The following is a 27,128-nucleotide window of genomic DNA, read 5'->3' as shown; positions in this document are numbered from 1 at the left end:
CATCCTCGGAAAGACCTCTTCTTGATATGATCTTCAACATGTCAATCAATTTCTGGGCGGAACTTATTTTTAGAGCGCCAAATCCCTTTGTTGTGGTAATAAAATTTCGCTTAAATTATGCTAAATCACTTATTGAAAAGGTGAGATAATCGAGGAGTGAAACTGACAGTGAAGTTTTAAATACTTTTCAGGAACCTTACACGGCAGAACAGGAAGAGAATGTCCATTGGTCTGTCGCTGGATGTCTTTTACTGACTATTGGCGGAGCCGATTGTCAATCAAATTGTAACCGTCGTCCTCGTGTATTTCTGACCAATCACGGGGTTTGTTTTCGAGATGTCGTAGGCGTGCCCTAAGCGCGTGGACAAGCGAACAGCAGGAACTGTCATCGGTATCGAGCTGGACGGCCACCGTCAGCTAGCAATGCTAGCCTGTGTCTCGATTGGGAATACCACCGACAGGCTTCAACTTCAGGTATGTCCCGATAGTGTTATACTTCTAACAAGCTGTTTAAGGCTCTGCAGGAAATACTCATTATGTTACCAGCAGTTTGGTTACGTTATGGCTTGTTTTACTGCCACAGCGTTACGTTAGCTAACCAATAACAGCAGCCATGCTAGTCACCACGTTATGTAGGAAGACTGCTGTTGTTTACATGTAATACACAGCCTACTAAAACAACGTTTAAGGCAATTATTATCAATAACTTTAACTTTTAGCACATGCACGTCTGAAGAACTTGACCAGTCCATAATAATAACTAGGCTGCTAGGATTGAAACATTGCACATGATATAGTCTGTCTCTGTCATCTCTGTGCAGTGCATTTCATTGTGTTGCTGTGAGATTTTAAATCAACCTGAAGTTACACTGAAACAATATTTTGAGGTTGAGTATGAATTCAATTGAAGTTACATCAATCTGTTATCATTACAATGACTTGGGGTTGTAACATTTCAAAAGAGGGGCGTTGAATATTGACGAGCTTCACTAGTAGTTTCGGGTTGTTGCTGCTGTCAGATCACATATATTTTGTGGCTGATTGAATTAGTCTTAGATTTAAAAGCGCAATCGATGACACTAAACAGGAATAGAATTGCTGTTTCGAGATGCAGAAAGTGGGGCATCCCTCGTCACTTTCATACTCAAGCTACAATTGTCTAACTCATCTTTTGTTTAGCTTTCTCTTTCTTTCATCATTCTGCTCTGCCAATACCATGATAATTCAGAAATGAATAGTTAGTGAGTAACAATAGAGCCAAAACAATATTATAAATACTGTGATGTTTACATTGTATAACTATGTTCTAATAATGTAGTAGTATAACTTGTCCTGATGTGCACCGGGTATATACAGCCTGATCCTGATCTTGTCGTTTTATTTATTATTTGTAAGAGGCGTTTGTTATGTTTGCAAATGTGTTATTGTCACAAAGCCTTAACATTCCTGGATGCATATGAAATCAAAAATCCTACACTCAATAAGAAATTAGCAGACATTATTTTCTGCAGGCGATGGTGACGTAGTGACAAGCAAAGTCCACTTGCACACTAGGTTAATACAACTATCTACTCTTATCAATTCAGCTGAGCTCTGCTGACACGTGCCATATAGCAGATACTACTCCAGTGCATGCATTAATTATATCCTGTGTCGGTGGCATTATAGTTTTTTATTTTTCATTTTAAAATAAAGCATTTAGTAATGTTGTTGCTGATAGAAAACAGTTGAACTGCGCAGAGAGTTCAGCTCAGTCGAAGCGAGAGCAAGGAGAGGGCAGAAAGCGGAGAGAACGCTCTCGTTTTTATTATGCTCAATTTTATCCATATTTGCCTATATAACCGCTCGGACTCATGGTGAAGAGAAAGAAGACGTCGCCCACTACGGAAGAGCACGAAAATGGGTAAAGTAGGGTTTGAAATAAACACTTTATTTAGAGGTCGAATGCACCGAGGGGTTTCGTTGTCGTTTCTGCAGGGCGCTAAACTGAAAAGCGCTCGCATTTGAAATTTAGTTGAAATTCAACCTCAAATTTCGCCCATTCGAGCCGTGAGACACGTAGTAAAAGGCCGCCGCCACTTCCCAAACTATTTCGGTTGTTGAACATAATTCATCTCGAGACGTTTAATGCATATATTTTGTGTTGTTTTGTCGGGACTGGAGAGGGGATTTGAAACAAACAGCGGCGGCCATGTTTGAGAGCCAGTGAACGTCGTCTTTAGAAGTTAATTTTTGCACACTGCTTTGCTCCCAATGTGACAAATGTTCCTTGATTGTGTTCTGGCAGCATGACACCGGGCTCCCGGGAGGGGATCGGTGTCGATGGGGGGACAGATCCGTCCAGAAAGCCCGAAGGTTGCGACGAGGAGGAGAGCGGAGAGCAGGCGAGCGAGGAGCGCAGTACAAAGGGAGACGGCGGAGTGGAAATTCTTAATCCATCAGCCACGGGTCTCAGCCCCGGTTCAGCTCCGGGGGGGCCCGCCTCTCCGCCGAACCGAGCCGGGCTAGGTCCGACCCAGCATCCCCTCACCTCAGCGGAGACCAACCCTCCCGGTCACGACCAGCATCATTTTCTGCGATCAAGCGTTCGACCTCCGAGCAAACGCATCCGGAAGGATTCCATCGGCTCGACCATCAATGGACATGGTGGGGCAAAATCTAAAGGTAAAAAAGAAAAGTGTGTATAGGTGGGATGGGATTAGCAGGGGGTCTTGCTCTCAGGTGTGTCATTGTGTGTACAGTTTGTTTATCAGTGATGGCTGAGCTGGTGAAATGTTTTTTTGTTGTCGCATGTGAATTCTCCCCGCGGTCTGCTGCTGCTGGCTGGGAGTTGTAGATTTACTGGCTGCTCCAGCATCAAAGTTGCAACACCTTCCTGTGAACCATTTGTTTGGAATGGAGGAGTTAACTTACATTTTAATTAAGATACAACTTACTGTTTCTGTGTCAGTTTCTTAAAGCGTTGCCACCAGGGTTTTCTAAAACAAAAAAGAGGGGCTGTTATGATTGTTATCAATTTAGTGAAGTAGAAAATGAAACCCCACTTTTACGACTTCAGTATTTCTGCTTGAAGCTGAGAACAGGGCAGGAAGGCTGATTTATCAGTCTTTTATGTTCTTTATTTTATTCCTTTGTTTTTGGTTTGTGTTTTTTTAATACATTTTTTAAAGGAAATAGACAAAAGAACAGGATGGACTTATTTTCCTCAGCAGCGAGTAATTCAATTTACCCAAAAATCCAGCCAGTGGCGAAACTAACAGTTCGTGTTGAGCTTATTTACGAACAATGAAAAATACACATCATATACAAATGTATCCATAAACCTCACCACAGATAATATTGACGCAAGTGGGTCATTCTCATTTTCAGCAGATTTGTAACACTGACATTAGTGAGTTGAAATAGTCACATGTGTTTGAGCTGAAAACACCTTTTTAGAAATAACTTTCCTGGCATTTTAAACACACTGGAACATTGCCTTATTATCAAATCCTGGTAATAAATAATGGTAAACACTAAACGACAATTAGCTTTTCAATAAATCCATATTTATTAGGCGACTCTCTCCACAAATCTGACAAGAAGCAAACAAAGGCGTGGCATGATTATTAATTCTCACTATGGTTAAAACATAAAGCTAATGAAACCTGTGTTTTCATTATTCAGATATTTTTTCTCTCTTACAGATTTACAAATTAATCATTACCGTCTTTATAAATTAATCAGACCCGGATCAGACAGAAGTAAACATTGAGACTTGACACAGTATATAGATGATTTGCTTGGCTCTGATGGGTATGACGGGTGGATTGGAAAGGGGGAAGAGACTGATTGTTTCATTAAATGTATATTTAGATTGCCCTGGTGTCGACCAGTTGACCGAGGAAGCCCTACTTATTTTGATCTGATGCTATATTGGTTCACATCTATTTTAAAAGAGACGTTTCTAGGTTAGTGCCTATCCGACACACAGATTAGCATTTTTACATGGCCACTCCTTCTCTCGGCTGAAACTCTGTAGTTGCCTTAACATAGTGTAGGGCTGCCTGCAACAGGAACTGCCTCTCTACTTGTGTGTGTGCCTCCTGGCATTGTGCACTGTGCTGGGGTGAACTTGGCCCTCGAGCCCCACCACGAGTTGGTTTTGGACCCTTTTGCTATGGACCTGGCCGTGGGGACTGATTGCTTTTCCTGCCTCCTTGCCAGAGCTGAACCACAGACGGGGGAAGCTCGGCAGGTTTTGCAGTGGTTTGCTTTGTGTGCACGTATTTGTATAAATCACAGACCTCAGAACGACAAGAGTATTTTCTTTCCCCCATGCTGTACAAAAAACAGGGTGGTCCAACAAAACATTTGGCTTTTTCTATACTTCTGATACTTTTTTTTTGATGGATTTGTGGACTCCCCGTCTCTGTGTAAAACAGGGGCAGAGAATGGCTCTTCCTCCCAGGGGACAGTGGGACAGTCGGGGCCCGTGGCCGGCTCTGCGGGGGGCGTGTCCAAGGCATCCAAGGGCCAAGGCTCCACTGAGAAGGAGGAGCAAGCTGGGAACCAGAAGAGGGCCCGTCGGCAGTGGGAGTCTTGGAGCGCAGAGGACAAAAACAGCTTTTTCGAAGGGCTCTATGAGGTAAAGAGGGTAGAACCATGTACCCTGTGTGGCGCAAACTTTAAAGGTCACCTAGTATGCAAAATGCACCTTTCATCTATTTTCAACATTAATATGTGTCCACCGTATATGTAGAGTGAGTAGTAGCATGAGAAAAAAACAACCCCCTCTCTTTTTCTCCGCCTCCATCTTTTTGAAAACCTGTGTTCAAAAACACAGATTTCTATCCCCTTATGATGTGACAAGGGGATAAGACACACTCGCTCATTACCAACCTAACTTAGCTTTTCCTCCATCTGTGATAAGCACACCCTTGGATGCCCCTGAATCTAACTGGCAGTCGGATTCAAACCGGCAGTTTAAAGGCGGGGCTTATAGAGACAGCATATTAAACGGAGAGTTTCAGACTGAATTACAATATTGAACCTGGAAATTAGCATACTATGTGACCTTCACAATCAATTGTTGGCATTGTTGTTTATGTAACAAATCAAAGGACACTCAGAACCTATTAAAATGTCTCCTCACATGTATATCTTGATATCCCATTCTCATCTCTGCTCCTCTTGTCTCCAGTATGGGAAGGACTTTGAAGCTATCCAGAACAACATTGCAATTAAGTACAAGAAAAGAGGCAAGCCAGCCAACATGGTGAAGAACAAGGAGCAGGTCCGCCATTTTTACTACCGGACCTGGCACAAGATTTCCAAACACATTGACTTTGCCAACGGTGAGCTGCCCCTTTATCTTTGATGCCCCAAGAAAAAAAGGGGGACCTTACCGAGTCTCTGTGAAAGTTGGAAAGGAGACCAGTTTGTATTTTTATAATTATTTTGCAACATCAACATGTGTTTTAAACAATTATCTATTAGTTCCAATTATTGCTGTAAAACAAGAGAATATGATTGTTTCCTTCTGTATTTAGTCCACTGTGTACTACATAGTGGACTGTATATTTGTCATTAATTACCAAACGAATGTTTATGTTTACGTTGGAAGGCAGGGAGACTTTGTACCAAAACACATGTTAAAAGAAAAACCTCTCTCCAGATAAGCTTGAACCCATTCCCAGTACATACAACCCTCAGTGTCACTCTAGTGTTATCTTTATGTAGCATACACATGTCTGGTTACAGCGTTTGTTGTGTCTTTTGCCACCTCTCCTTCAGCATACTCCAGAGCACTGAAGAAATCCTCCCAAGAGCTGTACGGCCTTATCTGTTATGCCGAGCTCCGCAAAAAAGTCGGAGGCTGTAAGTGGACGCCGTACATGTGTTTTCAATGCATGCCTTCTAAGATGTGTTTAGTGTGTGAGTGTGTTTTTCTGATGTTTGTTTTGGGAGACACAAGGGATGTGATTAAACGCAGCACGCTCCCAGTCATTGGGGACATCTGCTCTTGAGGGACGTTGACGTAAACGTCTCTGGCGGTTTTGTGTTCTGTCTTTCACAGTAATGGATGATAAGAACGCGGCAAAGCTCAACGAACTCATCCAGCAAGGGTAAGTCGGTGGTAGGATCAAAAATAAAAATCCATACCCACGCACACCATTTTCAATTTCTGTGTCTAAATAACACAAAGGGTGTGTCTTTTCACTCGCACACCTTGAATTGTTGAGCATGAAGACTGGTTTTATTAGTACTGTGGGGATGGCTTGATGACACATGCCAAATACAAGAAAAGTGCAGTAGTATCAAGAATACATAAAGGGGACTATTGTAAGATAGAATGGTATATATTACTTACTGCATGATGATAACTGTATTGTGAAATGTTTTATTTTTAAGATTACATACTCTGTGAAAAAAATCATTGACACTGAAGATTCCTCTGTTCTGTCTGTTCAGGGCCACCACTGTGCGATCAAAAGGGAGGAACTTGCGAATCAAAGCGCCCATGTGCCGTGCACTGAAAAAACTTTGTGACCCAGATGGTGAGCACCCGACACATGCTAAAATACACAGTAAACAAACATCAGTGCTAAAATAACAAAAACAACAACATGGTGATGGCGAGGCACAGGGTCTGTTTTTTTTAAATACATTTTTTGGCAAAAACAATGGCAGCGTGTGGGCTAGTGGCGTTTCCACGGTTACTCTGTGGGAGCAAGTGAAGTAGGGCTGCCATATTTTTTCATGTATTCGTGATTGTTTCCAGTTCTGTATCGGTGTTTTGCACAAAAAGAAACTTGGCTAAGGATCTTGTCCTGTTGCCCCTTCAATACAACCCATTTTGCTTACTGTTTTGGCCTGTTTCCTGATATTCCATGAAGCAAGTCTTCAGAAATTGCAATGTCATCTGCATTGTATTGTTCACGTTGTAATTTTGTGGCTATTCAGGTTCAGTACATTACCAGCTACTGGGCGTCTGCTCTCGCCCCTCAAAGAACACCCGACCCTTTTTCTCCTTGGAGGGCTCTGTTGGCGTTTCTAATTTAATCTCACCCTGTTGTCTTGGTGTCCCTGCAAGGAGTGAGCGACGAGGAGGATCAGAAGCCGGTGCGTCTACCGTTGAAGGTTGCCGTGGAGCTCCAACCACGCAGCAACCATTCCTGGGCCCGCGTTCAGAGTCTTGCCCACAACCCGCGCCTCAGGTCAGGCATGGCTTTTATGTCTGTATCACAAGAATGTCTTTAATAGTTTGCTTTAAAGCAGACATTTAAAAAAGAAATCGGCACTGCGTGAGATTCATTTAGCAGCAATTTCATAATTGCTTCAAATCTATAAACATAAGAGGTGGAGTTAGCGATTCTGGAGACAACAGAGACAAAATCCCTTTTTCTGTCCAAATCAGTGAATAACCAAGCCGTTAATGTACGATACTCTCCTTGTCTTTACTGTGTGTGCACGCTGAAAAAAATCTGGTGTTAATACACAGCCTAGGCTCTAAACTGGTGCACACAGTACGCACTGGTAGCAGATCGTGAAGAGATACTCACTGATTTTAAAAAAGGAGCATTCTCCATAATCGCTGACTCCACTTTTGAAGTCCACTTTCTTGATTGTTTGAGTTGATTGTCCAGATATAACAGTGCTATATGTCAGGATCATGAACACAATACTACCCAGGCAGTGCTGCTTTTTACCTCAGACGCTTATAAATCAACAACTATCCCGTATGTGTCTTTTCCAACCTAGGATGGTGGTCGAGCTCCACAGGAAAGTCTCCAGCCTCATTGAGTATCTGAAACAGAAGTGGGCCTACCATGACCAGCGGATTGTATCTTTTTAAACATCGGATGGATAGCAATTTCACAGAGTTAGTTAGATTTTATTTGACATGGACTTCTAAATTTCATCGGAAGAACCAGATGCATTGTTTAAGGGTACATGCTCTGTTTTGGACTATTAATATACCATAAGTATTGGTCGCATTTCAGTATAGAAAAATGGGTGTACAGTTTTAAAGCTCTTTGTGAAGCAAAGTCGTTTTGTCTAAGTGTAGCAGTGAACTAAACAAAAAAAAATCTTAGAAACTGTCCAACATTTTTTAGAAACTATCCAATGTTTGCTTCTGATATGACCAGAAACACACATTAAAATATATATTTTTTTTTTACATGACTCGTTCATACAGCAAGTTTCATACAGCCAACTCCTAATAACCCATACATTATATCGCTATAATAGTAGTGTACTTAAATCGTCTTTGTAATGTGAATTAGACCAGTGAATATTTTTGTTGGTCCTTGACATTGACGCTTTTTAGCTCAAGAGTCTGATGGAGAGGGAGGCTTTGGAGAGCGGCCTGTCCGGGGCTGCCTGTCCCAGTAGATCCCGTCAGGAGGAGTTGTTTCTGTACCCGGCCGAGAGCAGCGCTCTGACCACGCTGCCCGGTGTGGCGCGCGTGGTTCACTCCAAGGCCTCCTGCACCGTACACTGGCTGGAGAGTGGCAAGAGCCGGCCCAATGCAAAGGAACTGCCGGCTGCACAGATTCTGGGCATTCACACGGCTCCGCCACTTCGGACCGGTATCAAATCTGGACGGGGAGGCACTTCTGCTTCTACTGCTAGTGGTGGTGCTTCAGGGACTGTATTATTGGGGGATAGTCGTCGAACTGAGCCCCTCAATCTTGAGCCTTCACAAGACAGTTCTACAAGAACAGAGGAGAAGAAACTTCCATGTGTTACGATCGCTACGTGCTCCCTGCAGACTGTGGACGAGGGAATTGGAACGGGGCCCTCTGAGGGGGGCAAAACTTGTCCGGGTGTGGAGGCCATTGTCGGTGGTTCAGCAGTTGTGACCAAAAGCGTGGAGAAGTGGTGCAGCGGCGGCGGTACTTTGGAAAGCTTGTCGGAGCAGTGCAAAGAGGAGCAGCAGAACACCATCACTTCCTCCCCAGAAGCCGGCCACACTCCACCAGCCAAAGCCTCACTGTCCTGCTCAGACGAGGGACTGTCGCAGGGCAGAGAGCGGGCCGTGGAGCAGATCAGAGAGGACGGCTGGAGCCCCCGCGACGCCGACAACGTCACCCTGGCCGAGCTCTACCTGATGCTGGGGAAGCCTGGCAAGCTGCAGCTGGAGTACGAGTGGCAGCCCGTCGCCGTCCCCTCAAACCACCAGGAAAACGGACAGGCCTCGGCACAGACTAATCCCAGCAGGACACAGCGAGTTCTGCGCTGCCTGCTCAAGCTGGTCGCCACCGAGGTCAATCCTAAACCTTTGGTAGGTCCTAACTGTTACTTCTTACAGTGCTTTTATCTTGTTGCCAGATACCAATCTTAAAGGTGCAGTGCTGTGTGTAGAACTTATTACATTTTCAGAACAGACTTGGTAGAAATGGAATATATATTCTTAGATGCACATCGACTAGTCGGTTAAACGTTAAGACCGCTGCCTCACTATCCGGCCCAAGAAATACTAGTCGGTTAGTAATTTATTGCCCATCACTTTGACTTGAACATAAAATGTGTGAGAATGAACGTGTGTGTGTGTGTATGCCTATAGGTGTGGGCTGGTAAAAGAGGGAGAGAGATAAAAAGGTGAGGTTTTCTTGGCTGTTGCCTAAAGGCCCGCTGTGATTATTATTTTTTTTCCCTCCTGTCAGCTGTTTTAATGCTGCCTTATGCGCGGCGATGGGGACGCACCCTAAACAACACACAGCAGGACTCGGCAGTCCGGCCATAAGCAAACAGTAGCCTACACAAACGATTAACAAGAAACTTTATAAACACACTTAAAAAACGATCTGCCCATACAAAAAGCTCTGACTTGGATAACTTGACGGAGCGATTGATTGTGTGTAAATCCATCCGTTAAGTGTGTCTGATGATGGGCCATTATATAAATAATAAACAGCGCACCGCTCATTACAACAGTATTTACATTAACGGCTTGGTAATTGTTTAGAAGAATGTTAAGGCTGAAGAGCTCCTAAAGTGTTTACATTGTGCATACTTTTCTCATCGTTTTTTTAATAGACTGGTCGACTAGTCTTAATATAAACTTCCGCTTAAACGTTGGGAAAATTAGACGCTTAATGCATCCCTAATGAGTATGTTATGATAAGCGCTTACTTACTTGAAAATAAAAGTTGTTATTTAATTTATTTCCTTAGAATGAGCATGTCTATCTTCATAGGAGTGTCTCGCCCTCCATGTTGCACTGCCATGTTTCTACAGTAGCACAGAATAGACAAACTTAATGGCCAATGCCATATGCGTTTTTTAGTGTCCTGGGGAAATGCACCTGTTGGAAGATGTAGAAGAAGTACTATAGAATAAATAACTAAAAACACCTTCTCCTCATCACTTGATATTGTGGAAAGACTTGAGGCAATGGCGGATGATGCCGTCTTGAGTAACTAGCTTCTTGTCCTTGTAGGCCATTATTCAAAAGGGAGGTGTTACCAAGGGAGAGTTGTAGTCTAAAACGTTCACCACTTGATATTCCAATATTACACACTGCACCTTTTTAACTTGTATTTGCGTACACACATATTCTGGACATCACATTTTATTTATTGCTATGTTATGCAAACATTCAAACATGGGCATGTTCAACAGTAGATGCTCATGCAATGTACATGCAATGTACATATAGAGCAAATGGTGTCAGTTTTGTGTCTTCTCATTTCAGGCTCCAGAGCTGTGCTCCACTGCCACATCACCACTCAAGACCAATCAAGAGGAGCAGAGCCAGGCCCTCACACCCCCAAGCAAGGCTCCCATAGCAGGCGCCCGCAGCCCCAACTGTGGCCGGCAGCAGGCCTCTCTCCGAGGGGCCAGGCTACACCTGCCAAACGCTGGAGCCTCAGGTACTTGTTGGTGTCTCTCACGTACTGTAAATCCTTTGTAAGAGCACCGGATGTGTGTTCACCTTCAGTAAAGATGATGCCCTAAAAAGATAGGACCTGTGGTTTAAAGCAAAGTAGCTACTTGTTCAGCTTTTTCTTAACAACTTGTCTGGGTTTTTACAGTTTTTTCCAAATCAACAAGATGTCCTTTTGAACTGCTGAACGATTGTTGTCATTAATCTCCATTTCCATATTGTGTCTGCGATGACAAAAAATCCAGTATTAATACACATCTTATGCTCTGAAAACAATGAAAGTAAACAAAGCAGCCCACGGTAGCTAGAAACATAGCATTTTACAGAGTCTAGACTGTGTATTAACAGTAGATTGTTTTTCAGCACACAGGTACAGACAAGTAGCGAATCGAGAAGAGATATTCACTGATTTTAAGATTAAACTTTTTTTTTGACGACAAGCATTCCACCAGAATCACTGGCTCCACTTTCAACAGATCTGGTGGGTTTGTGATTATGTGGTGCTGCTGTCAGTTTTACTTTACTGTGGGAAGTATTAATGCAGTGCAACATCTTTCCTACTTCAAAGATGATTGTTTAAATATTTATTTTGTGTACCGTATTGTTATAAAAGTACATATAAACAGTCGTCGCTATTATTCTCAAAATAAATCCCCTCCTGCTATACCTGGTTCCTCTCCTCTGCAGGCGGACGTAACCTCCCCCGCTCTCTGCTGGGCTCGACGGCGGGCGGCGAGCAAGAAGGCGGCGTGTTTGCAGTTCCCACCACGCTTCCTCCCAACAGCACGCGGCACAACCGAATGTTTTCCCCCAACAAGGAAGCCGAGCTGGCCTTCAGACAACAGCTCGACTCTATAAGTGTAAGACAGAGCAATAATAAGGAGCAGACAGTTGTGTAAAGATTTAATTGTTAAAGGAATAGTTTTTTTTTTTTTTTTTCAAGCCTTTTACCTCACTCTCGTGTTCAAGACAAGGTGACAGAAAACCATTCCTTTAACTGTGCCTGCAATTTTGGAGGAGACATGAGCAAAGGTCGCTCATCACTAGTTAGCTTAGCTCAAATGCTGGTTATCAATCGGAGACTCACATCATCACTAAATGGTGTGATTTGTTTGATTTACCACTTGTATGCCCAAACCACTGAGGATGGGCCTGTCAGTAGGTTTACAAAACAAAACGTCTGCCTTTACGATTAGCTGCATGCTTTGCGATTATTTCCGGTATGTATTAGAGTGCAACTTAATGTTGTGAATAAACAAATAAAGGTTGCCTTGTCTTGCACCCGAGAGTGAGGCAACAAGCTAAAAATAAATAAAAAATTTAACTATTCCTTTTAAATTGTTCATGGGGGGAAGAAAACATTTTAATCAGCATCTCTTTTTTTTAAATCACAGATGCAGTCTGATCTTTTTCTTAGACAGAGAAAACCTCGTAACAGACAACTTCGGAAACCACTCGTAGTTCAGGTAAGACGAGCAGCAGTATCGCAATCAACACCATTTTGGTTGCTTTGATGCACTGTCCTTTTGTAATGCCTTCTGCACAAATGAGAGGGCTGTGATGAATAATATGGAGGAAACATAGTTCCTCAAACTGTGCATTTAATCCCACTGTTTCTGTTTTTGTCCACACAGCGAACACTCCTACCCAGAACGACAGGAGACACTCCTCAGCATGTCTGCTCCTTCTCCATCCTCTCCAACTCCTCAGCCACAGGTACTCTTCATACAACACAATCCTATTGTACACTCCGTCAGTACAATGTTGAAATGACTGTACTTTCCCCTACATTGTAACGTCAAACTTATACTTTGTGGTTCTTTGTTCTTAAAAGTCGATCTTCATCAACAGGTTTACACTCTGCTTATGTCATTTGCTCCTTGTACATAACTGTATGTTATTTCTCCTTTAAACAACAACTGATAATATCTCATTTCCTGTTTCTCCCTGTCAGGAACTGGATCCTTCCGGCCAATCCATACTCGCCTAGTACCTCCCTCCCGCCCAGCTTTGTCCAAAGCTTCTCCGACAGCGTCCAGCTCTGCAGCAGCCAGCCAGCTCTCCAGTATGTACTGCTTTTATTTCTTATTCATCCATTTTTAAGTTTTTCAAAGTACATACAGTATAATGTCATTAGTTTTGTAAACTTGACGTTTCAGGTTGAGTATTAGTAAAAAAAAAACCTTAGCACATACAAATATGCTTATTTCTTCATTTGACATTCTAATTAGGCTTTTAAACAGATATTTTTTGAGATGGCTCTAAAAAACAGGAAGTAGTCTTCATGTTTTGTAATACCAAAAATAAGTAATTTTATTGTTTAAGACACAGGATTATCTGGTTTTTCAGTTTCAAATTAATACAAATCATCGTCTTCTTTAGTCCCACATGATCCTCAAAGCTCAATATGCTCAAAGCTCTCGTGTGCACAAGTAACAAGGCGAAAAACATTCCTCCAGCTTCGCTCTCCTGGAGGAACAACTTTTTGAAGAAAAAAAAAAAATTGCCCCTGCTTTAAGTTTAAAGTTGAAATTCTTTTGGAAGAAGAAATAAGATTTACTGTTAATAAAATGTATTTAATCTTCTCAATGAAGCACTTACTTTGTCATTTGCTCATCAGGTATGTGATGAATCCCTTGTGTTTTCTAAACTGTTAAATCTCTTTCAGGTGCCATTGACCTGGCAGCTAAGTCTGCAGGCATCATCCCCGGCAGCCCCCGACTGGAGCTGGGCGCTCCATCCGTCGACAACGGCAGCCTGCTCGCCACACACACACCCGGTGTTGATGCTGAAACAGACTCTCAGCTCCTCCAGCACAATGTCCCAGAGGTCAGCAGCACACACCACACACACACAGATACAAACTAGGCGCTTTGTTTGACTTGGTGCACATACCTTCCTCATTTGTTTAGCGTCTGCTAAATGCTAAATGGCTATTGCACGTATGTACTTAGAGTAACACTGTGCCTTTTATATGCGTCCTAATTAACGAGAGCAAGGCAATACTCCAACTACTGATACGTTCATGAAGAAACTGACCTATCCAAATCGTTAGACTAACTGTAACTATTAACTTTTTTAATACAATTAGTGAATTACTCTGGTCATGCACAAAGTCAGTGTTATTTTTTTTAATGGAGTAGAGCATTATTTCCTAGCAAAATAATACTGCACACATTAAAGCCACTACGAGTAACATGGCACGTTGGCGACCCCTTTGGACAAAATGCAAGATTCAAATGATCAGGAAGCAATATAGTGCATGTCCGTGTGTTGAAAGTGTGAGGGCACCGGACTCTTTTCAGCTCCGTGAGAGTGGTTAGTGACACAGCATCAACTAATGCCAGTCAGTGCTACACACACCTGATTGCAATGAGTTGATGCAGCAGTGTCACCTAACTACTCTCTCTCACGGAGCTGAAAGATTACGTGTCCTCCCACAAAGCGAATGAACGAGAAACGGCAGTTAGTATGGATCTCGATGAGGTAATGTGTTTATGTTGTTGTAAATAATGACTATTTCAGATGAATAATGGTCATCTGATGATGCTGGTGAGGCAAAGTAAACTTTGTTTTAGTAGGCTATCGCTCCTTCATTTAGGAGTAAACACTGCAGTCTAGTTCGCTACTGTGAAATTGTGTATACGTTGCTTGGCAACGCCCGCCTATCACTCTCCCTTTTAGCTTTTCTTCATTGCATTTTCTTTTTTTTCTTTGATGGTTCAGCCCCATTATCAGTCATTATGACGACAAATAACTGTCTCAAACAAGGCCCCCGCTCCCCTTCCCTCACCTGGAGGGATAGGCTTCTCAAATCGCGTTGTTGCGCCACACTGAAATCTGCGACCAATACGGATATGTGACCATAGAGCATGCACGTCTGAACCAAAAATCGGACTGGGTGTGCGACCAGACCAAACGCAGTAATAAAAACTATATAAAAACGTCTTTCTTTGCACTGATGGTCTCGTTTGCTGTTAAAGGTAATTTATGATTATGAGAGGAAACATGAGGCTGTTTAAAAGATATTTAAATGTTACTCGGAGCTGCTTTAATTAGTCTTTTTTAGAGGATAACCCATGCCCATCAGTTTCCCTATTATATATTTATTTAACTTTATCTTGCTAAATTTCAAAAAGGAAAATAAATGTTTGATTCTAATATTTACCCAACATAGATTAAAATAAACAAAACTGACCATTTAACAGCTATGCCTCCATCTGGGGATTCTCAGTGTCATCAATCAAAGCTTCATTTTTAATAATAAACCACTAGGTCAGACATTAGGGAAATAGTGCAGCGGTTTTCATTCCCGGTCACTGAACACCAGATCAGTGCTGGTTGAACTTGGTGTTTGAGAAGCAGAGTGAAAAATGAATGCTTTGCTACATTGAGGAATGCTACAGTAATGAACTGCTTGATGGGACCTAACACTGGAAAAAGTAATGTTTTTTCGTTTTTGTCTGCAAATGCTTTTTATCATAAGCATCCCAAGTGAAGTGTTCCACTTGCTCTTTTGTTATTGCAGAATGGTGTGCCTCCACCGTCTCCTGGAGTGACCGGGGGTGGAGACTCTCTCCTCTCCCCACCTAGTGTGGCCTCGCTCCTGGACATCTCTCTCCCTGGCCCCCCCGAAGAGGCTCTCGCACCTGGTGAACGTCAGACACACATCAGTGACTCTATCATTGAGCTTGCCATCAACTCTGCCCACTATGGTGAGTGTGTGTGTGTGTTTGTGTGTGTATGCCCCCTCCCCACATGCTAACATTTACTTGGAAGCCTAAAGCAGTGAATTAAAATGCTTACACTGGAGCGCTGTTTGTTTATCGAGAAAGTGGAAGAAATATGTGGACATTAAGCAAACCAGCTCAATTTATGAGAAAGTGGGCATATTGGTGTGTGTGTGTGTGTGTGTGTGTGTGTGTGTGTGTGTGTGTGTGTGTGTGTGTGTGTGTGTGTGTGTGTGTGTGTGTGTGTGTGTGTGTGTGTGTGTGTGTGTGTGTGTGTGTGTGTGTGTGTGTGTGTGTGTGTGTGTGTGTGTGTGTGTGTGTGTGTGTGTGTGTGTGTGTGTGTGTGTGTGTGTGTGTGTGTGGTCTAATGGCTGTTTGCCTGTTTTAACTTCAGGCGAGGAGGCTGCTCTCTCCCCAGCCAAACTGAGCAACAGCGACGGCTCCAAACTGTTGGCGTCGTCTCCATCGGTGAGCCCGTCCAGAGGCTGGATCCCCTCGCCCAGCCACGACCCTCAGTGGTACCCCAGCGACTCATCTGACTCCACACTCGGATGCCTCCTCTGTAAGTGGTTTTCTCTTACGTAATCATATACAAGCAGGTACCATTACAAATTTTCATTTTCAAATTGGTTTATTGAACCTCCCTTTTGTGTCAATGAAAACGCTTTGTCGAACTGACTGTAAAACGAAACACAATTGTTCTTTAAAATGTGTCAGACAAGTAAAAATGACACGTATGAGTAGCACATTTTTTTTATTTTTATTTTTTTTAAGATATTTTTTGGGCATTTTTATGCTTTTATTGATAGTGTAGAGACAGAGTTGAAATGGGGCAGAGAGGGGAGTGACATGCAGAGAACGACCGCGGGCTGGAATCAAACCCGGGTCCGCTGCTGGCCGAGGCCCATGGGGGGGACGCCCTACCAACTGAGCTAAGGGCGCCCCGTAGCACATTTTATTTTAAAGCATCTGAAAACTTAAAATAGTGTCTCTATAGAGTTCAACAAAAATCTGATTGAAAATAAATGTTCATAAATATTGTAAAACTTATTCCAAAACAATGCTTTTGAACTGTCCGTTTGACTGTGTCTTTGGCAACTGTCATTGTTTTTGTAAAATGAAGGTATGTTCAAAATACTGTTGTTTAATAAGAACCAGAGCATAGCCGCCTCATCCTAGCCACATTTATTTTAGGCTTATCAAACTTAAGTGATAATATCTTTCATTTGGATTGATAAATATGCCAAACTCTTTTCAGACGCTTACTATCATGCAACTAACTCTCCCAAATGACATAGTTAGAAGGATTTTCTGGATATGGGTTTGCAGGGGCTTTAAGTGAAACTTCACAGAGAACTCTTTCGGTGTCCCATTGACAACTTTGTTTTCACTCCTCATGAAAATTGTCCCGTCTATTCATTCAGTCTTTTTTTTCTCTTTTCCTTCCAGCCAGCATGGTCTCTCCTGATAAGGGCAAGCGGACCACCCTAACCCCCTCTGGCCCCTCCAGCGGCACGGCTTTGCTTGGTCCTAGCCTCCTGGACTGCAACTCCCATGATTCCTTTCAGTCCCGTGGCCTTCCTGATGTGGCAGAAGTAAGAAGAAAAAAATTCTATTTTGAATCTTACATGGGGGTTGTGACCAGACTATTTCATTACTAGGAGGTTTTAGGATCTTGGTATCTTTGGACACTAGCTCTTTCTCCCTAGATCTTTTTTTTGCTAAGCTTAGTGGCTGTAGCTTTACATTTTTAAGTTATTGTTATCCACCATACTTCCTATTATTATTACTCTTCCGTCCCTTTTTTCTAGCTCTATCTCCTCCTACACCGTTGCACTAAGAAATGCAAAAATGTCACAGAACGACCGTCCCCACCCCACAGAGTGTGCTATTATTCAGTTTTTTGATTTTCCACAAGGAGGCGCTGTTATTAAGCCCTGACTGAAAAAAGTTTGAGAGGCCACGCCCCTCACACCGTAACTCCGATTGACTTGAAATTTCTCACACAGGTACAGTTGAGGGTACTTTCCGCTAATTAGCATAAACTGAAAAACATATTGTAACCAAAACTTTCTCAAATTTCACTGTATCGACAAATTTCTCACGAAGAAAAAGATTAGTAGGATAGCTTGAAAAACATTGACCAAAACGTTTACTTAGTTTTGGGGCTTAGCAGCTAACTGGCCATAACTCATTAACCATAGGTCCTATCATCATAAAACTTGCTGGATATGTGCAGGACACGTGTGGTAGCAGGCTTTTCAAGATTAACCCATAGGGGCGAAAACCATAATAAAAAAATGCTATGTTTGACAGGCCACGCCCCTTTCCCCCTAACTCTGATTGACTTGAAATTTCTTACACATGTACAGCTCATGGTGCTCTACAATAAAGCCTCTCGGACCAAAGGGGTCAGCCATGATTCCCCCCCCCCCCCCACCCTAATTTGCATAACCTGAAAAACAGTCACGTGACATTTCCTTTATGGATTTCCAACCTATCATCACCAAATTTTATACACGGCCTTAGGGAACCAACATACACGTGTAAAAAGTAATAGCGAGATAGCTCGAGAAACGTCTTTGGCCAAAACGTCTTTGCATGAATGGGCCTTTGTTGCTGATATGCCACGACTGCAACCTTCAATCGGCCGAAACTTGGGACTCGAGTTTGGAAAGCGCGCAGCGGCGGTTCGTAGAAGCGTTTGAGCCAGGCCGACGGGTGGAGCGCCGCCGATGCGGGGCTGGCGGGCAACGCCAGGGGCCCGTACTTTTAAAATCTCTGCAGGATTTTCTAGTTTTCTTTATAATCTCTAGCAGAAAGCTATTAAGCCTGTTTCCCAAAATGTCAAACTATTCCTTTAAAGGTGCACTATGTAGTTTCAGGGGTAGGGGATTTGTTTACATTTGCAGAGCCTGCAGTTAATTTACAAAACATATTTACTCTACATTTAATTCTTAGTATTGAATAACAGATCCTCATAAATCAAAGCACAATGAATTTTAAACACACTTCTAAAATATGTTTTTTAACTTCAGACAGTGTTCAAGGTGTCCAATTTTCTTTATTCAATTATAAGAATAATACCTTTAGAAAATGTTCACTTCTCTGACACACTCAGTGACATAGTGCCCCTTTAATTGTCCCAAGAAAGGTTGTTTTTGCTGCTGTTCAGGATGTTACTGTACAATGAAATCTGTTTTGGTGGTGTTTGCAGATGGACTCTCAGCTTGCCTGTATGATGAGCGAGAGCAGCGTGGACTACATCGCTCGCTTCAATGACCTTGCACAGGAGCTGGCCGTGACCGAGCCCTCCATCCCGCCGCCCTGAACAAGATGGCCGACCCAGGGCCATCTGGAGGAACACCAGTTGCTGAGTGACCCGAGGGGGAGGTATCTCCCCTCGGTCCAAAGTGTTGCCACGCCGTGCCCTTCCACTGTGGGAGAGAAAAAAAGATGGCCGTGCAGAAAGACCAATCCCCCCCCCCCCCAAAGCCATCCCTGCCCTGTTTTATAAAAGTGCAATAATAATGGTGAACCTTGACCATTGTTTAAAGTGAGTTTGAAAAGAGTTGGTTTCGCCAAAATGTTCTATAAAAGGTGCAATGCCCCTTTAAAAACACTTCAGAAAATAACAAATGCGTTTACAAAACACAACCTCATGTACAGGAAAATACTATGCCATATCTGAAAAAAATATTTTCAGATCTTTTTTTTTTTTTACGTGTGTGTGTCTGTGTCTGTGTCTTCTACTCTCTCATATATCAACTCCCAAAATGTGTAAATCCACCTAAATGTGCAGCTCAGATCCCTGCTGGTGGCAAACAGTCGCCGTGAGAGATTTTTGAAAATAACAGCAGTGAGAAAGAGGTCCAATGTGGTGAGAGTGAGACATGTCGTTGTTTTTATTAGTATATTCAGTTTCCGCACAACACAGCGGGGCAGGTGGAAGTACAATTCTGCGATTCTGACCCTTCATTTCACGTGCTCGATCATTTCAGGTAACGCAGCCTTCCATTGTGTGTGTGTTTGGAATCAGGTTTGTCTTTTCTTACGGTCTCACGTAAATTGGCAGCTTTTTGTTGGTTGACTACATTTGTAGGCAGCTCTTCAGACGTGATCATCTGCAGTACCGGCCCTTTTAATTGAACTCTTACTGGGAGTTCAGTGTCCAGTCGCTTCATACAATTTTTTACCACTTTTAATGAACGTCGAGATAATGCAGATCGCAATGGTCTTCTGGTTGGTTTGTTATTGCATTTAAAACATTTTTTTTTAAAATCTTTTCTTTTACATGGGAGTCCTATCACTCAACTACTATGACAACTAACATTGACCTTATCACTCTCCCTCCTGCTTGTTGAGCAGAGATTCCGTCATCCCAAAATGTGACCAACCAAGTGTGCATTTCCACTGACGGAGTACGATTAAAAAGGTATTGGGTACCATTGAAAGTTCCCAGTAGAGTCGCACTCTGTTTTAACTCCACTAGCAAGCAGTCAGAAATACGTAATTTAATCAAACACTAAAAGCCATGATTGACACTCCACTTATTTTAATTTGATTAAAATAACATTGTCACTTTAAATCACTAGTAAAACCTTGTGATTTGTTGCGCTTAAAACATGAATCCCCATTGGCTATTAATGATACTGGAAGTGGAAGCTGACAAATAATTCCAACATGATTGGTTTCTCAACATGGTCCGCCTCCCTTTAATGTCGCCACTCTGTATGTGATATACTTAAAGCTTTTAAGTTATTGTTTTAACCTTCATTTTAACATTCAGTTTCAATATTAAGATGTACTGTTTGTTCACGGCAAAATACACACATTACCATGTTAAGTCCAGAGACACGTCGCATCCAGATGTTCTTTGATTTTCAATCAACCAGCATCATCGATATGCAGTATTGTGAGCTTCATCTCATGAGTGTAAATTGTCTGAGAGCTCTTGTCTTCATTCCACAATTGGGATTTAAAACGCTGTTCTCCTTTAAGCACCTTGGGGGCTTTGACTTTACAGTTTAAAAGCTCTTGTGATTTCTTCTATGTTCAGTTTTTGAAAAGGATTCCTCTTCGCACACTAGATAACAATGAAGATAACGCTTACTTTTTTTTTTTTCTCCTCTGCTGAAGGATTTCTTTGTACAAATGTCAATTCCAGTATTCACTTTTCTTTTGTTACATAATGTAAATTGTTATTTGGACTATTTATTGTTAACATATCAGAAAAAAAAGTTTCTTTAACTTAATATGAAAATTTCTTCTAAAAAGGAAAAACCCTGTTTAAAGTTTTCAGTTTGTAAAAGGTGTTTTTATTCTGTGTATAAAGATAGTTATAAAACCTGCTTTTTAAAATTCATTGTGTTTACTTTGAGGCAGAAATACCAGTTCAAGTGTAAACTTTTACAAAGAGAGTATTTGGCCTACAAGTTATCACCAAGAGTTTAAAGTTGTGTCCGCATTTCCAACCAAGTAGTCTCCACCGAAAAATGACATCAAAACAATATAGAATATAGTATATTATTATATTAATTTGGTTAATAATGTGCAGGGCAGAACTATTAGGGGTTTGTGATGTTTAAGGTACAAAACTGGTTGAAAACTTATTGACAAGAACAGGAATTCAAATTTATATAAACAAAAAAACCATGTGTTTTGTTTTCATGACAGATGAACAGAAATTCCTTCCTCCACATCTTTAAAAATTGCCTTGTTTTGAGGCTCATGTTCAAGTATGGTGTGTGTGCCATATGGTACAGACAACTTCACTATAAGATACATAATCATTGACAGTGTTGTTTCTCTTTTATAAACCCTAGTGTGGTGTGGCTATATCCTCTGCCAAAACAGTGCACACTATAACTTTCATGTCCTGCATTTATGTAGATCCAATTATTTCCCATACGTGTGATGTTTACATGCCATTCGAATGTGGTATTGCAGACTTATTTGGCTCAGTTTCATGAATGGGACAGTAGAAGACAGGGAGATAAGAGAAGCAGTACCCCTACCTGACAGGCCATAGCCACATTTAAATTATTAATATAACATTCAGGCTTCTGCAAATAAGATGTTAGTAAAATAAAAATAAAAACACTCACCATGAGTCTCGTTACAACAATACAGGTTTCTAATTTGGTTCAGATGCTAGACTTACAGTGCAAAGAGCCATACTATGGCAAAGTGTTACAGAAGAGCTCAAATCAGTTCACATACTCTGTAATTGGCCACCATGTGAAGCGGTCAGGTTCATGCATTGATCCTCTTATATTCCACTGTGATCCTTTCTCATCCTTGGCTGCTACTGCGTCACTGGTCTTTGGGCTTGTGCTCCTTGCGAGCGCGAGATGACATGAGTTTGAAGAAGAGTGCAGGCCACATTGTTCGGAGGTAGATGGCCAAATTGGGCAACGGTCCCGCCAATACAACATCTTTGCTTCTCTGACGGACAGCCTTCAGAACCTCAAGAGCCACGTCCCGCGGGTCTCGACCCATTGCTGTGGTTTTATCCAAAACTAAAAAAGCAGGGTTGCACAACAAAAACATGTTGCATCAATTACACTGGGGAGTCAGTAGGTCAAATAATAAAGAACACTTAGGTTCCTGTGATGGTATTCCTTTTCTTATCGTACAGTTCAAGTAGTTTATTGTAGTAAGGTCACTGTGACCTTATGTCTCAAGATACCAATATCTCCAATTTGGCACAAACTCACACTCTAGATTTACGAGGTCAAAGGTTACTGTGATCATAAGTATTACTCTGGAGCTTCACCTTCTTTAAACCATTGCCTACCACCTTCGTACTTTCACTGTTTGGCTATTGTACCACCAGGCAGTAGTTCTAGTTCAGCCTCATTCCATTTGAGCTGATTTAAGATGTTCTGACAGCAACATACACACTGCTTTCACTCTCTCACCTCCATACGCGGATCCGTCCCCCGTGACGGCGTTGAGCGAAAGGTTGGTTCGGATGTAGCCGGGGCTGATCACGCTCACTGGGATCCCGTAGCGCTCCACCTCAGCCCGTAAGCAATCAAAGTAGGCCTGGGTGGCGTGCTTAGAAGCTGCATCTGAACACAGTGTGTACAAATCTGAGTCCTGCTTCAAATCCCATTGGGTGTACATATGGGGAGGGGGGGGGACCTCTGGGATATTTGTTTGCTTTGATTCAGAGAGTGAAGACAACTTACAAGCGGACCTGTAAGGAATGGATATCTTGCCCTGCACACTGCTGATGACAACGATGTGGCCACTGCGCCGGACGACCATGGAGGGCAGGAGAGCTGAGGAGGGAGGGAAGAAGAATGAGTGAGTGGAGAAAGACCTGACGGACGGAAAATATTGTTCTTTCTCTCATGAGAAATCAGAAAATGATCATGAAAATCCAGCTGTTATGTCTATGTGGAACCACAGCAACAGCTAAATAACATTAAAGGTGGAGTCTGCCATTCTGGAGAGTGCTTGTTGACGAAATCACTTTGTCAAAATCAGTGATGATCTCATGCTCGGCTACCTGTCCGTACTGTGTGTATGCACTGAAAAGAAATCTGGTTCTAATACACAACCTAGAATCTGTAAACAAAGGATATGAAAAAAAGGAGGGCCCACCTTTGGTAGCAACATGCCCATTTACAGAGCCTAGGCTGTGTAATACCACTGGATTTTCTTTCAGCGCGCACACAGTTTGTACAGGTAGCGGATCATGACGAAATATTCACTGATTCTCCCGAAAGAAAATTCAAAAACAAGCATTTTCAGATCAAGAACCCAAAAGCGTTTCAAAGTTGCACAGCCACTCACCTTGAGTAAGAGCAATCGGCCCAAAGTAATTTGTTTCCATAACATCTCGCTGAACTGACACCTGCGTTTCCAGTATGTTGCCACGGTAACTGATGCCCGCATTATTAATGAGGACATCCACTTGTCCGTAACATTTGAGGATCTCCTCTGCAGCTTTGTCCACTGTGTCTGTGTCCGCCAGGTCAAAAATGACGGTGCTGGGAGTGTAAGTCTGGTGGTTGAACAACATTGAGACAAAATGGAGCCCAACATGAATTATCTGGCATAGCGAAGTTGACAGAAACGGTAGCAGGTTCTCAGAAAAAAAATATATTTCAAATGCCCAGAGAGAAGTCATAATTATGGACAGAATCACAACAGGATGTGAAAAATGTGAACTCATACAAGAGATACTTTTCCACTTCAAACTTCAGAATTTTCAGATAAAACAATATACAGACGGGCACAGTGCAGAGAACACTGGTGGTCAGTGAACAGACCTGCTTCCCAGAGCCTGTTGAACTAGCCGGAAGCTCCTCCACCACCTGCTGCAGACGGGCTGCATCTCGTCCACACAGGACCAGCCGTGCTCCAGCAGCATGGAAGACCCTCGCGCACTCTGCAACAGAGAAAAGACACCTCTTGTTGATGGTGTATTATCAAACACTGAAACATGTTATGGACTAACACGTTATCTTAATAGTACCAAGTAAAATCAAATGCAGCAAATCAGTGTGAGTCGTGTATAGACTTTGTCAAATGTGATCTCAACAAAATCTAAATGTTTGCTTTATCGATATTATCACGATTTAAAGTTGCAATTATTTTGAAGTTGAAGTAAAAGAGATGAGGAAGGATACAGATCTGTGAGAGTGGTTGTTTGAACATGAAACGTTTTTTTTCTTTGTAGACTTTTAATAACAAGCATGGGCGAAAAGAAAGATGTCATTAAATCGATGACTTTCTGTCTGGAAGTTACATTTCTTGTTTTTTTATTTCTGTGGGTGTTCACTGGCAATAGTTTTCTTTTATGTATGAAATGTTGAGTTTGAGATGGACGGTTTAGGGGTTGCGCTATTGTGTTGTGGCTGCTCTTTATTTGGTGCAAAGTAGAGAATGTTGTGTGTGGATATTAGACAGGAAGCTGTCGATCAATGTCTTTTAAGTTGGTGTCATGTAATTCCGTGTGGGATGGGTCACTTAGTGCCATGACAAGTAAATTAAGAAAAAATAATTCATTCATTGTAGAATACATCAATGCTTGAACTGAAGAGAAGAAGTTATGAGCGGTTGGCCAACCTTTCCCCAGTCCAGAGCTGGCCCCTGTAATGACCACCACAGCATCTTGAATGGCGGCTCCCGGTCTGAGGCGTACAAGTATCCGGTAAAGCAGCAAGACGCCAGCACTGGCTAAAAGCAGCTGGAGCAGCCCTCCTCCAGTGACACGCTCCATGGTTGAGAATCAACTTCCCTGCTCCACACCAGCTACCTGCACAAACAAGTTTAAAACGTTAATTGAGGAAGAGTTTTACCTGGACTGCAACTACTGACTTGCAGTAGCACAAGATTCATCAAATCCATTGCTCTTTTACAGAGAAGACACCCAACAAAGGTCTGTTAAAAGTTAACATTTTCAACCAGTAGTTTTCTGTCTAGTCAACACTGTTTCCAACATACAAAGAAAACTACTTAATTTTGTCTTCAATCCAAAATAGGCGAGTCCAGCTCCATCAATGAAAATAAGTAATGAATTAGTGGCTCAACAGAATATTAATAAGCAGGTCTCAGTTACATGTCAAGCAATTGACAGCAAAGTAGCACACAAACATAAACACACACACAGTGTGTGTCAGTACCATACCAATACCGACATGCAAAATTTGGATATCGTCTTAATTTTGTATCAGGGATCTCACAGGTAGCTACATAGATAAGCAAGCATTTATACCACTCTTCATAACCTCAATGAATGCTGCTGATTTTTCCCAACAGAGAATTCACATGAACTTCACACTTGAACCACAAGTTATCCACACTATGATCTAATTTGACTACAGTTGGAGTTGCTGCATAAATCTGCATATTTATGAAGAAAGTGTAGTTTCTCTTTACACACTGATTTAAAAAGAATTGAGACTCAACTCACAATAGATCTGTTTCTTGAAACCATGCTGAAAATATAAGCGTTTGGTGCTAGTAAGTAACTACATTGAGTGACTAGTATCGGGTGTTATAACAATGGCGATAATGTAAACAGTTTACATGTCAGGAGGAGTTTACCTTACAATTAACAAAACACATTGACCTCAGCAGGCACTGCACAAGTAAGCTGGTCGTGTAGAATGAAACGGTAAACGGATGTGGACGCTAATGCTAAATAACTTCCACATTGTAACAAACTACTTACTCATACATCAGTTTTCGTCTGTAGATTGAGCTCACCTGAGTTGTGTTGCTGTCCAGTGCAGTAGTAAACTGGAGCGTGTGGGTGATATGAGCATGGATATGAGCAGCTCCGGACTTGTCTGGTAACCGAAGGACTTCCGGTTGTATCACGCGCTAGGAATTGTGGGAGTTGGAGTTTTGTTATATCAGTACGCAAAGCAAGTGCAAAATGTGCCCACTGTTTGTTTCTACAGTAAGTAAGTCTTTGCTGCCAAGCTAGTGGTGATTGTTCTTCTGGTAAAAGACAACATAAGTGATAAATAAACTTTAAGAGATTCATTGCTCATCAAAAACAGGACCATTTGGGAATGTGAAATTTAGGCATGAGTATTATATAAAAAAATTGACCTAAAATGTATTGGAGAGGGGGGAAGAACTCTGGGTACAGTGACTGACAGTAAAGAAATACAGACCTGTCAACTAGCCTTCCTAATTAATGGTATCTGTGTGATGTCACAAGACCGCAGCATTTCTCCCCTAAACTAGCTGATAAACAGCACGTCTTCAGTGTTGCTGTCTTTGCTCATCGCATTAAGGAAATACTAATAGCATTGTTTGCATTTCATTTGATGCAACTTGGTCAGTTGTCTGAGGTGTTACTTTCCTACTCTGCACAATTATTGAATAAACTATGCACTTTATCTAAATAAACATCATTTACTGAAGAAAAAACACCTTGTTTAAAATGTCAATACACTTTGACATTATCAATATCAACTGCTGAAAATGTTCATAAAAAATCTGATCTACTGCAGTTATTTTAACCCCTTGTACAATGTTTTAGAATAGACTGAAGTGTTTGTGACCCTAACAATAACATAACAGTCTGATTGAATAATGTGCGATCACACTTCTTAAACAATGGTTCAAAGTTTTCAAAACCTTAAAGTAAGATAAAAGATGAAATTGATTTCTGATACATTGTTTAATGGAGCTTTTCAGGGATTTACACACAATTCTCTTCAGGAAACTCTTCATGAACAGACGTACCACAAAGAGTTTTTAAGTTGCTAATTCCCTGCATTCAAAGGAAAGAGTTTGAGGGAAAGTCATTTGAAATAAGATTATTACTATTTTATTTTTACATGAGTGGCTGTGCTGCAAATACTGTGTCCAACTAATTCACATCTGAATGCCACTTTATTTTTCAAATCTTGCCAGTCTTTTCTATATTATAGCTCTTCCTCCAATGTATTCAATTATTTTCGTACATCCTATATTATCTCTCCAGGGAACCCAAATTTGATACAACTCATAACAAGCACCACTGGATAAACATATACAATAAAGTA

General features: G+C 41.8%; 2 protein-coding genes across 5 annotated transcripts; one reads left to right on the top strand and one right to left on the bottom strand.

The window, feature by feature from the left end:
• The first annotated feature begins 386 nt into the window (after window positions 1-386).
• cramp1 (cramped chromatin regulator homolog 1) lies at window positions 387-20,957 on the top strand. Of its 2 annotated transcripts, none has more exons than XM_080043861.1 (20): window positions 387-474; window positions 2,288-2,664; window positions 4,425-4,627; window positions 5,183-5,336; window positions 5,776-5,859; window positions 6,059-6,107; window positions 6,454-6,539; window positions 7,076-7,199; window positions 7,744-7,825; window positions 8,315-9,271; window positions 10,685-10,862; window positions 11,564-11,736; window positions 12,271-12,342; window positions 12,511-12,592; window positions 12,831-12,941; window positions 13,545-13,705; window positions 15,405-15,591; window positions 16,001-16,168; window positions 17,056-17,201; window positions 18,824-20,957. In XM_080043861.1, exons 2-20 carry the CDS (start codon window positions 2,289-2,291, stop codon window positions 18,935-18,937), a joined length of 3,507 nt encoding a protein of 1,168 aa, XP_079899987.1. In that variant the 5' UTR covers window positions 387-474; window position 2,288; the 3' UTR covers window positions 18,938-20,957. The 2 variants fall into 2 exon arrangements, with proteins under 2 accessions (XP_079899987.1, XP_079899986.1); XM_080043860.1 differs by lacking the exon at window positions 387-474 and adding an exon at window positions 1,790-1,903.
• On the bottom strand, window positions 18,962-25,911 carry dhrs7b (dehydrogenase/reductase (SDR family) member 7B). 3 transcript variants are annotated; one of them, XM_080043863.1, is made up of 7 exons: window positions 25,834-25,911; window positions 24,691-24,880; window positions 23,892-24,010; window positions 23,413-23,623; window positions 22,803-22,895; window positions 22,530-22,682; window positions 21,007-22,127 (listed from the first exon to the last, which is right to left on the bottom strand). In XM_080043863.1, exons 2-7 carry the CDS (start codon window positions 24,842-24,844, stop codon window positions 21,922-21,924), a joined length of 936 nt encoding a protein of 311 aa, XP_079899989.1. In that variant the 5' UTR covers window positions 24,845-24,880; window positions 25,834-25,911; the 3' UTR covers window positions 21,007-21,921. The 3 variants fall into 3 exon arrangements, with proteins under 3 accessions (XP_079899988.1, XP_079899990.1, XP_079899989.1); XM_080043862.1 differs by having other exon boundaries at window positions 18,962-22,127; window positions 22,530-22,895; XM_080043864.1 differs by lacking the exon at window positions 25,834-25,911 and having other exon boundaries at window positions 18,962-22,127; window positions 22,811-22,895; window positions 24,691-24,858.
• Window positions 25,912-27,128: the final 1,217 nt, after the last annotated feature.

Source organism: Ammodytes marinus (assembly GCF_949987685.1).
Source record: "Ammodytes marinus genome assembly, chromosome: 16".
Taxonomy (NCBI): domain Eukaryota; kingdom Metazoa; phylum Chordata; class Actinopteri; order Uranoscopiformes; family Ammodytidae; genus Ammodytes; species Ammodytes marinus.
The sequence above is the reverse complement of the archived record's forward strand: the minus strand, read 5'-3'. Positions and strand labels throughout refer to the sequence as shown.

Coding starts and splice junctions, on each gene's coding strand:
- cramp1 (XM_080043860.1), top strand. CDS start 1,854: ATGGTGAAGAGAAAGAAGACGTCGCCCACTACGGAAGAGCACGAAAAT. Junction 4,628..5,182: donor TTTTCGAAGGGCTCTATGAG/GTAAAGAGGGTA, acceptor TCTTGTCTCCAG/TATGGGAAGGACTTTGAAGC. Junction 6,540..7,075: donor AAAACTTTGTGACCCAGATG/GTGAGCACCCGA, acceptor TGTCCCTGCAAG/GAGTGAGCGACGAGGAGGAT.
- dhrs7b (XM_080043862.1), bottom strand. CDS start 24,844: ATGGAGCGTGTCACTGGAGGAGGGCTGCTCCAGCTGCTTTTAGCCAGT. Junction 24,011..24,690: donor CAGCTCTGGACTGGGGAAAG/GTTGGCCAACCG, acceptor TCTCTGTTGCAG/AGTGCGCGAGGGTCTTCCAT. Junction 23,624..23,891: donor CAACAGGCTCTGGGAAGCAG/GTCTGTTCACTG, acceptor TTCAACCACCAG/ACTTACACTCCCAGCACCGT.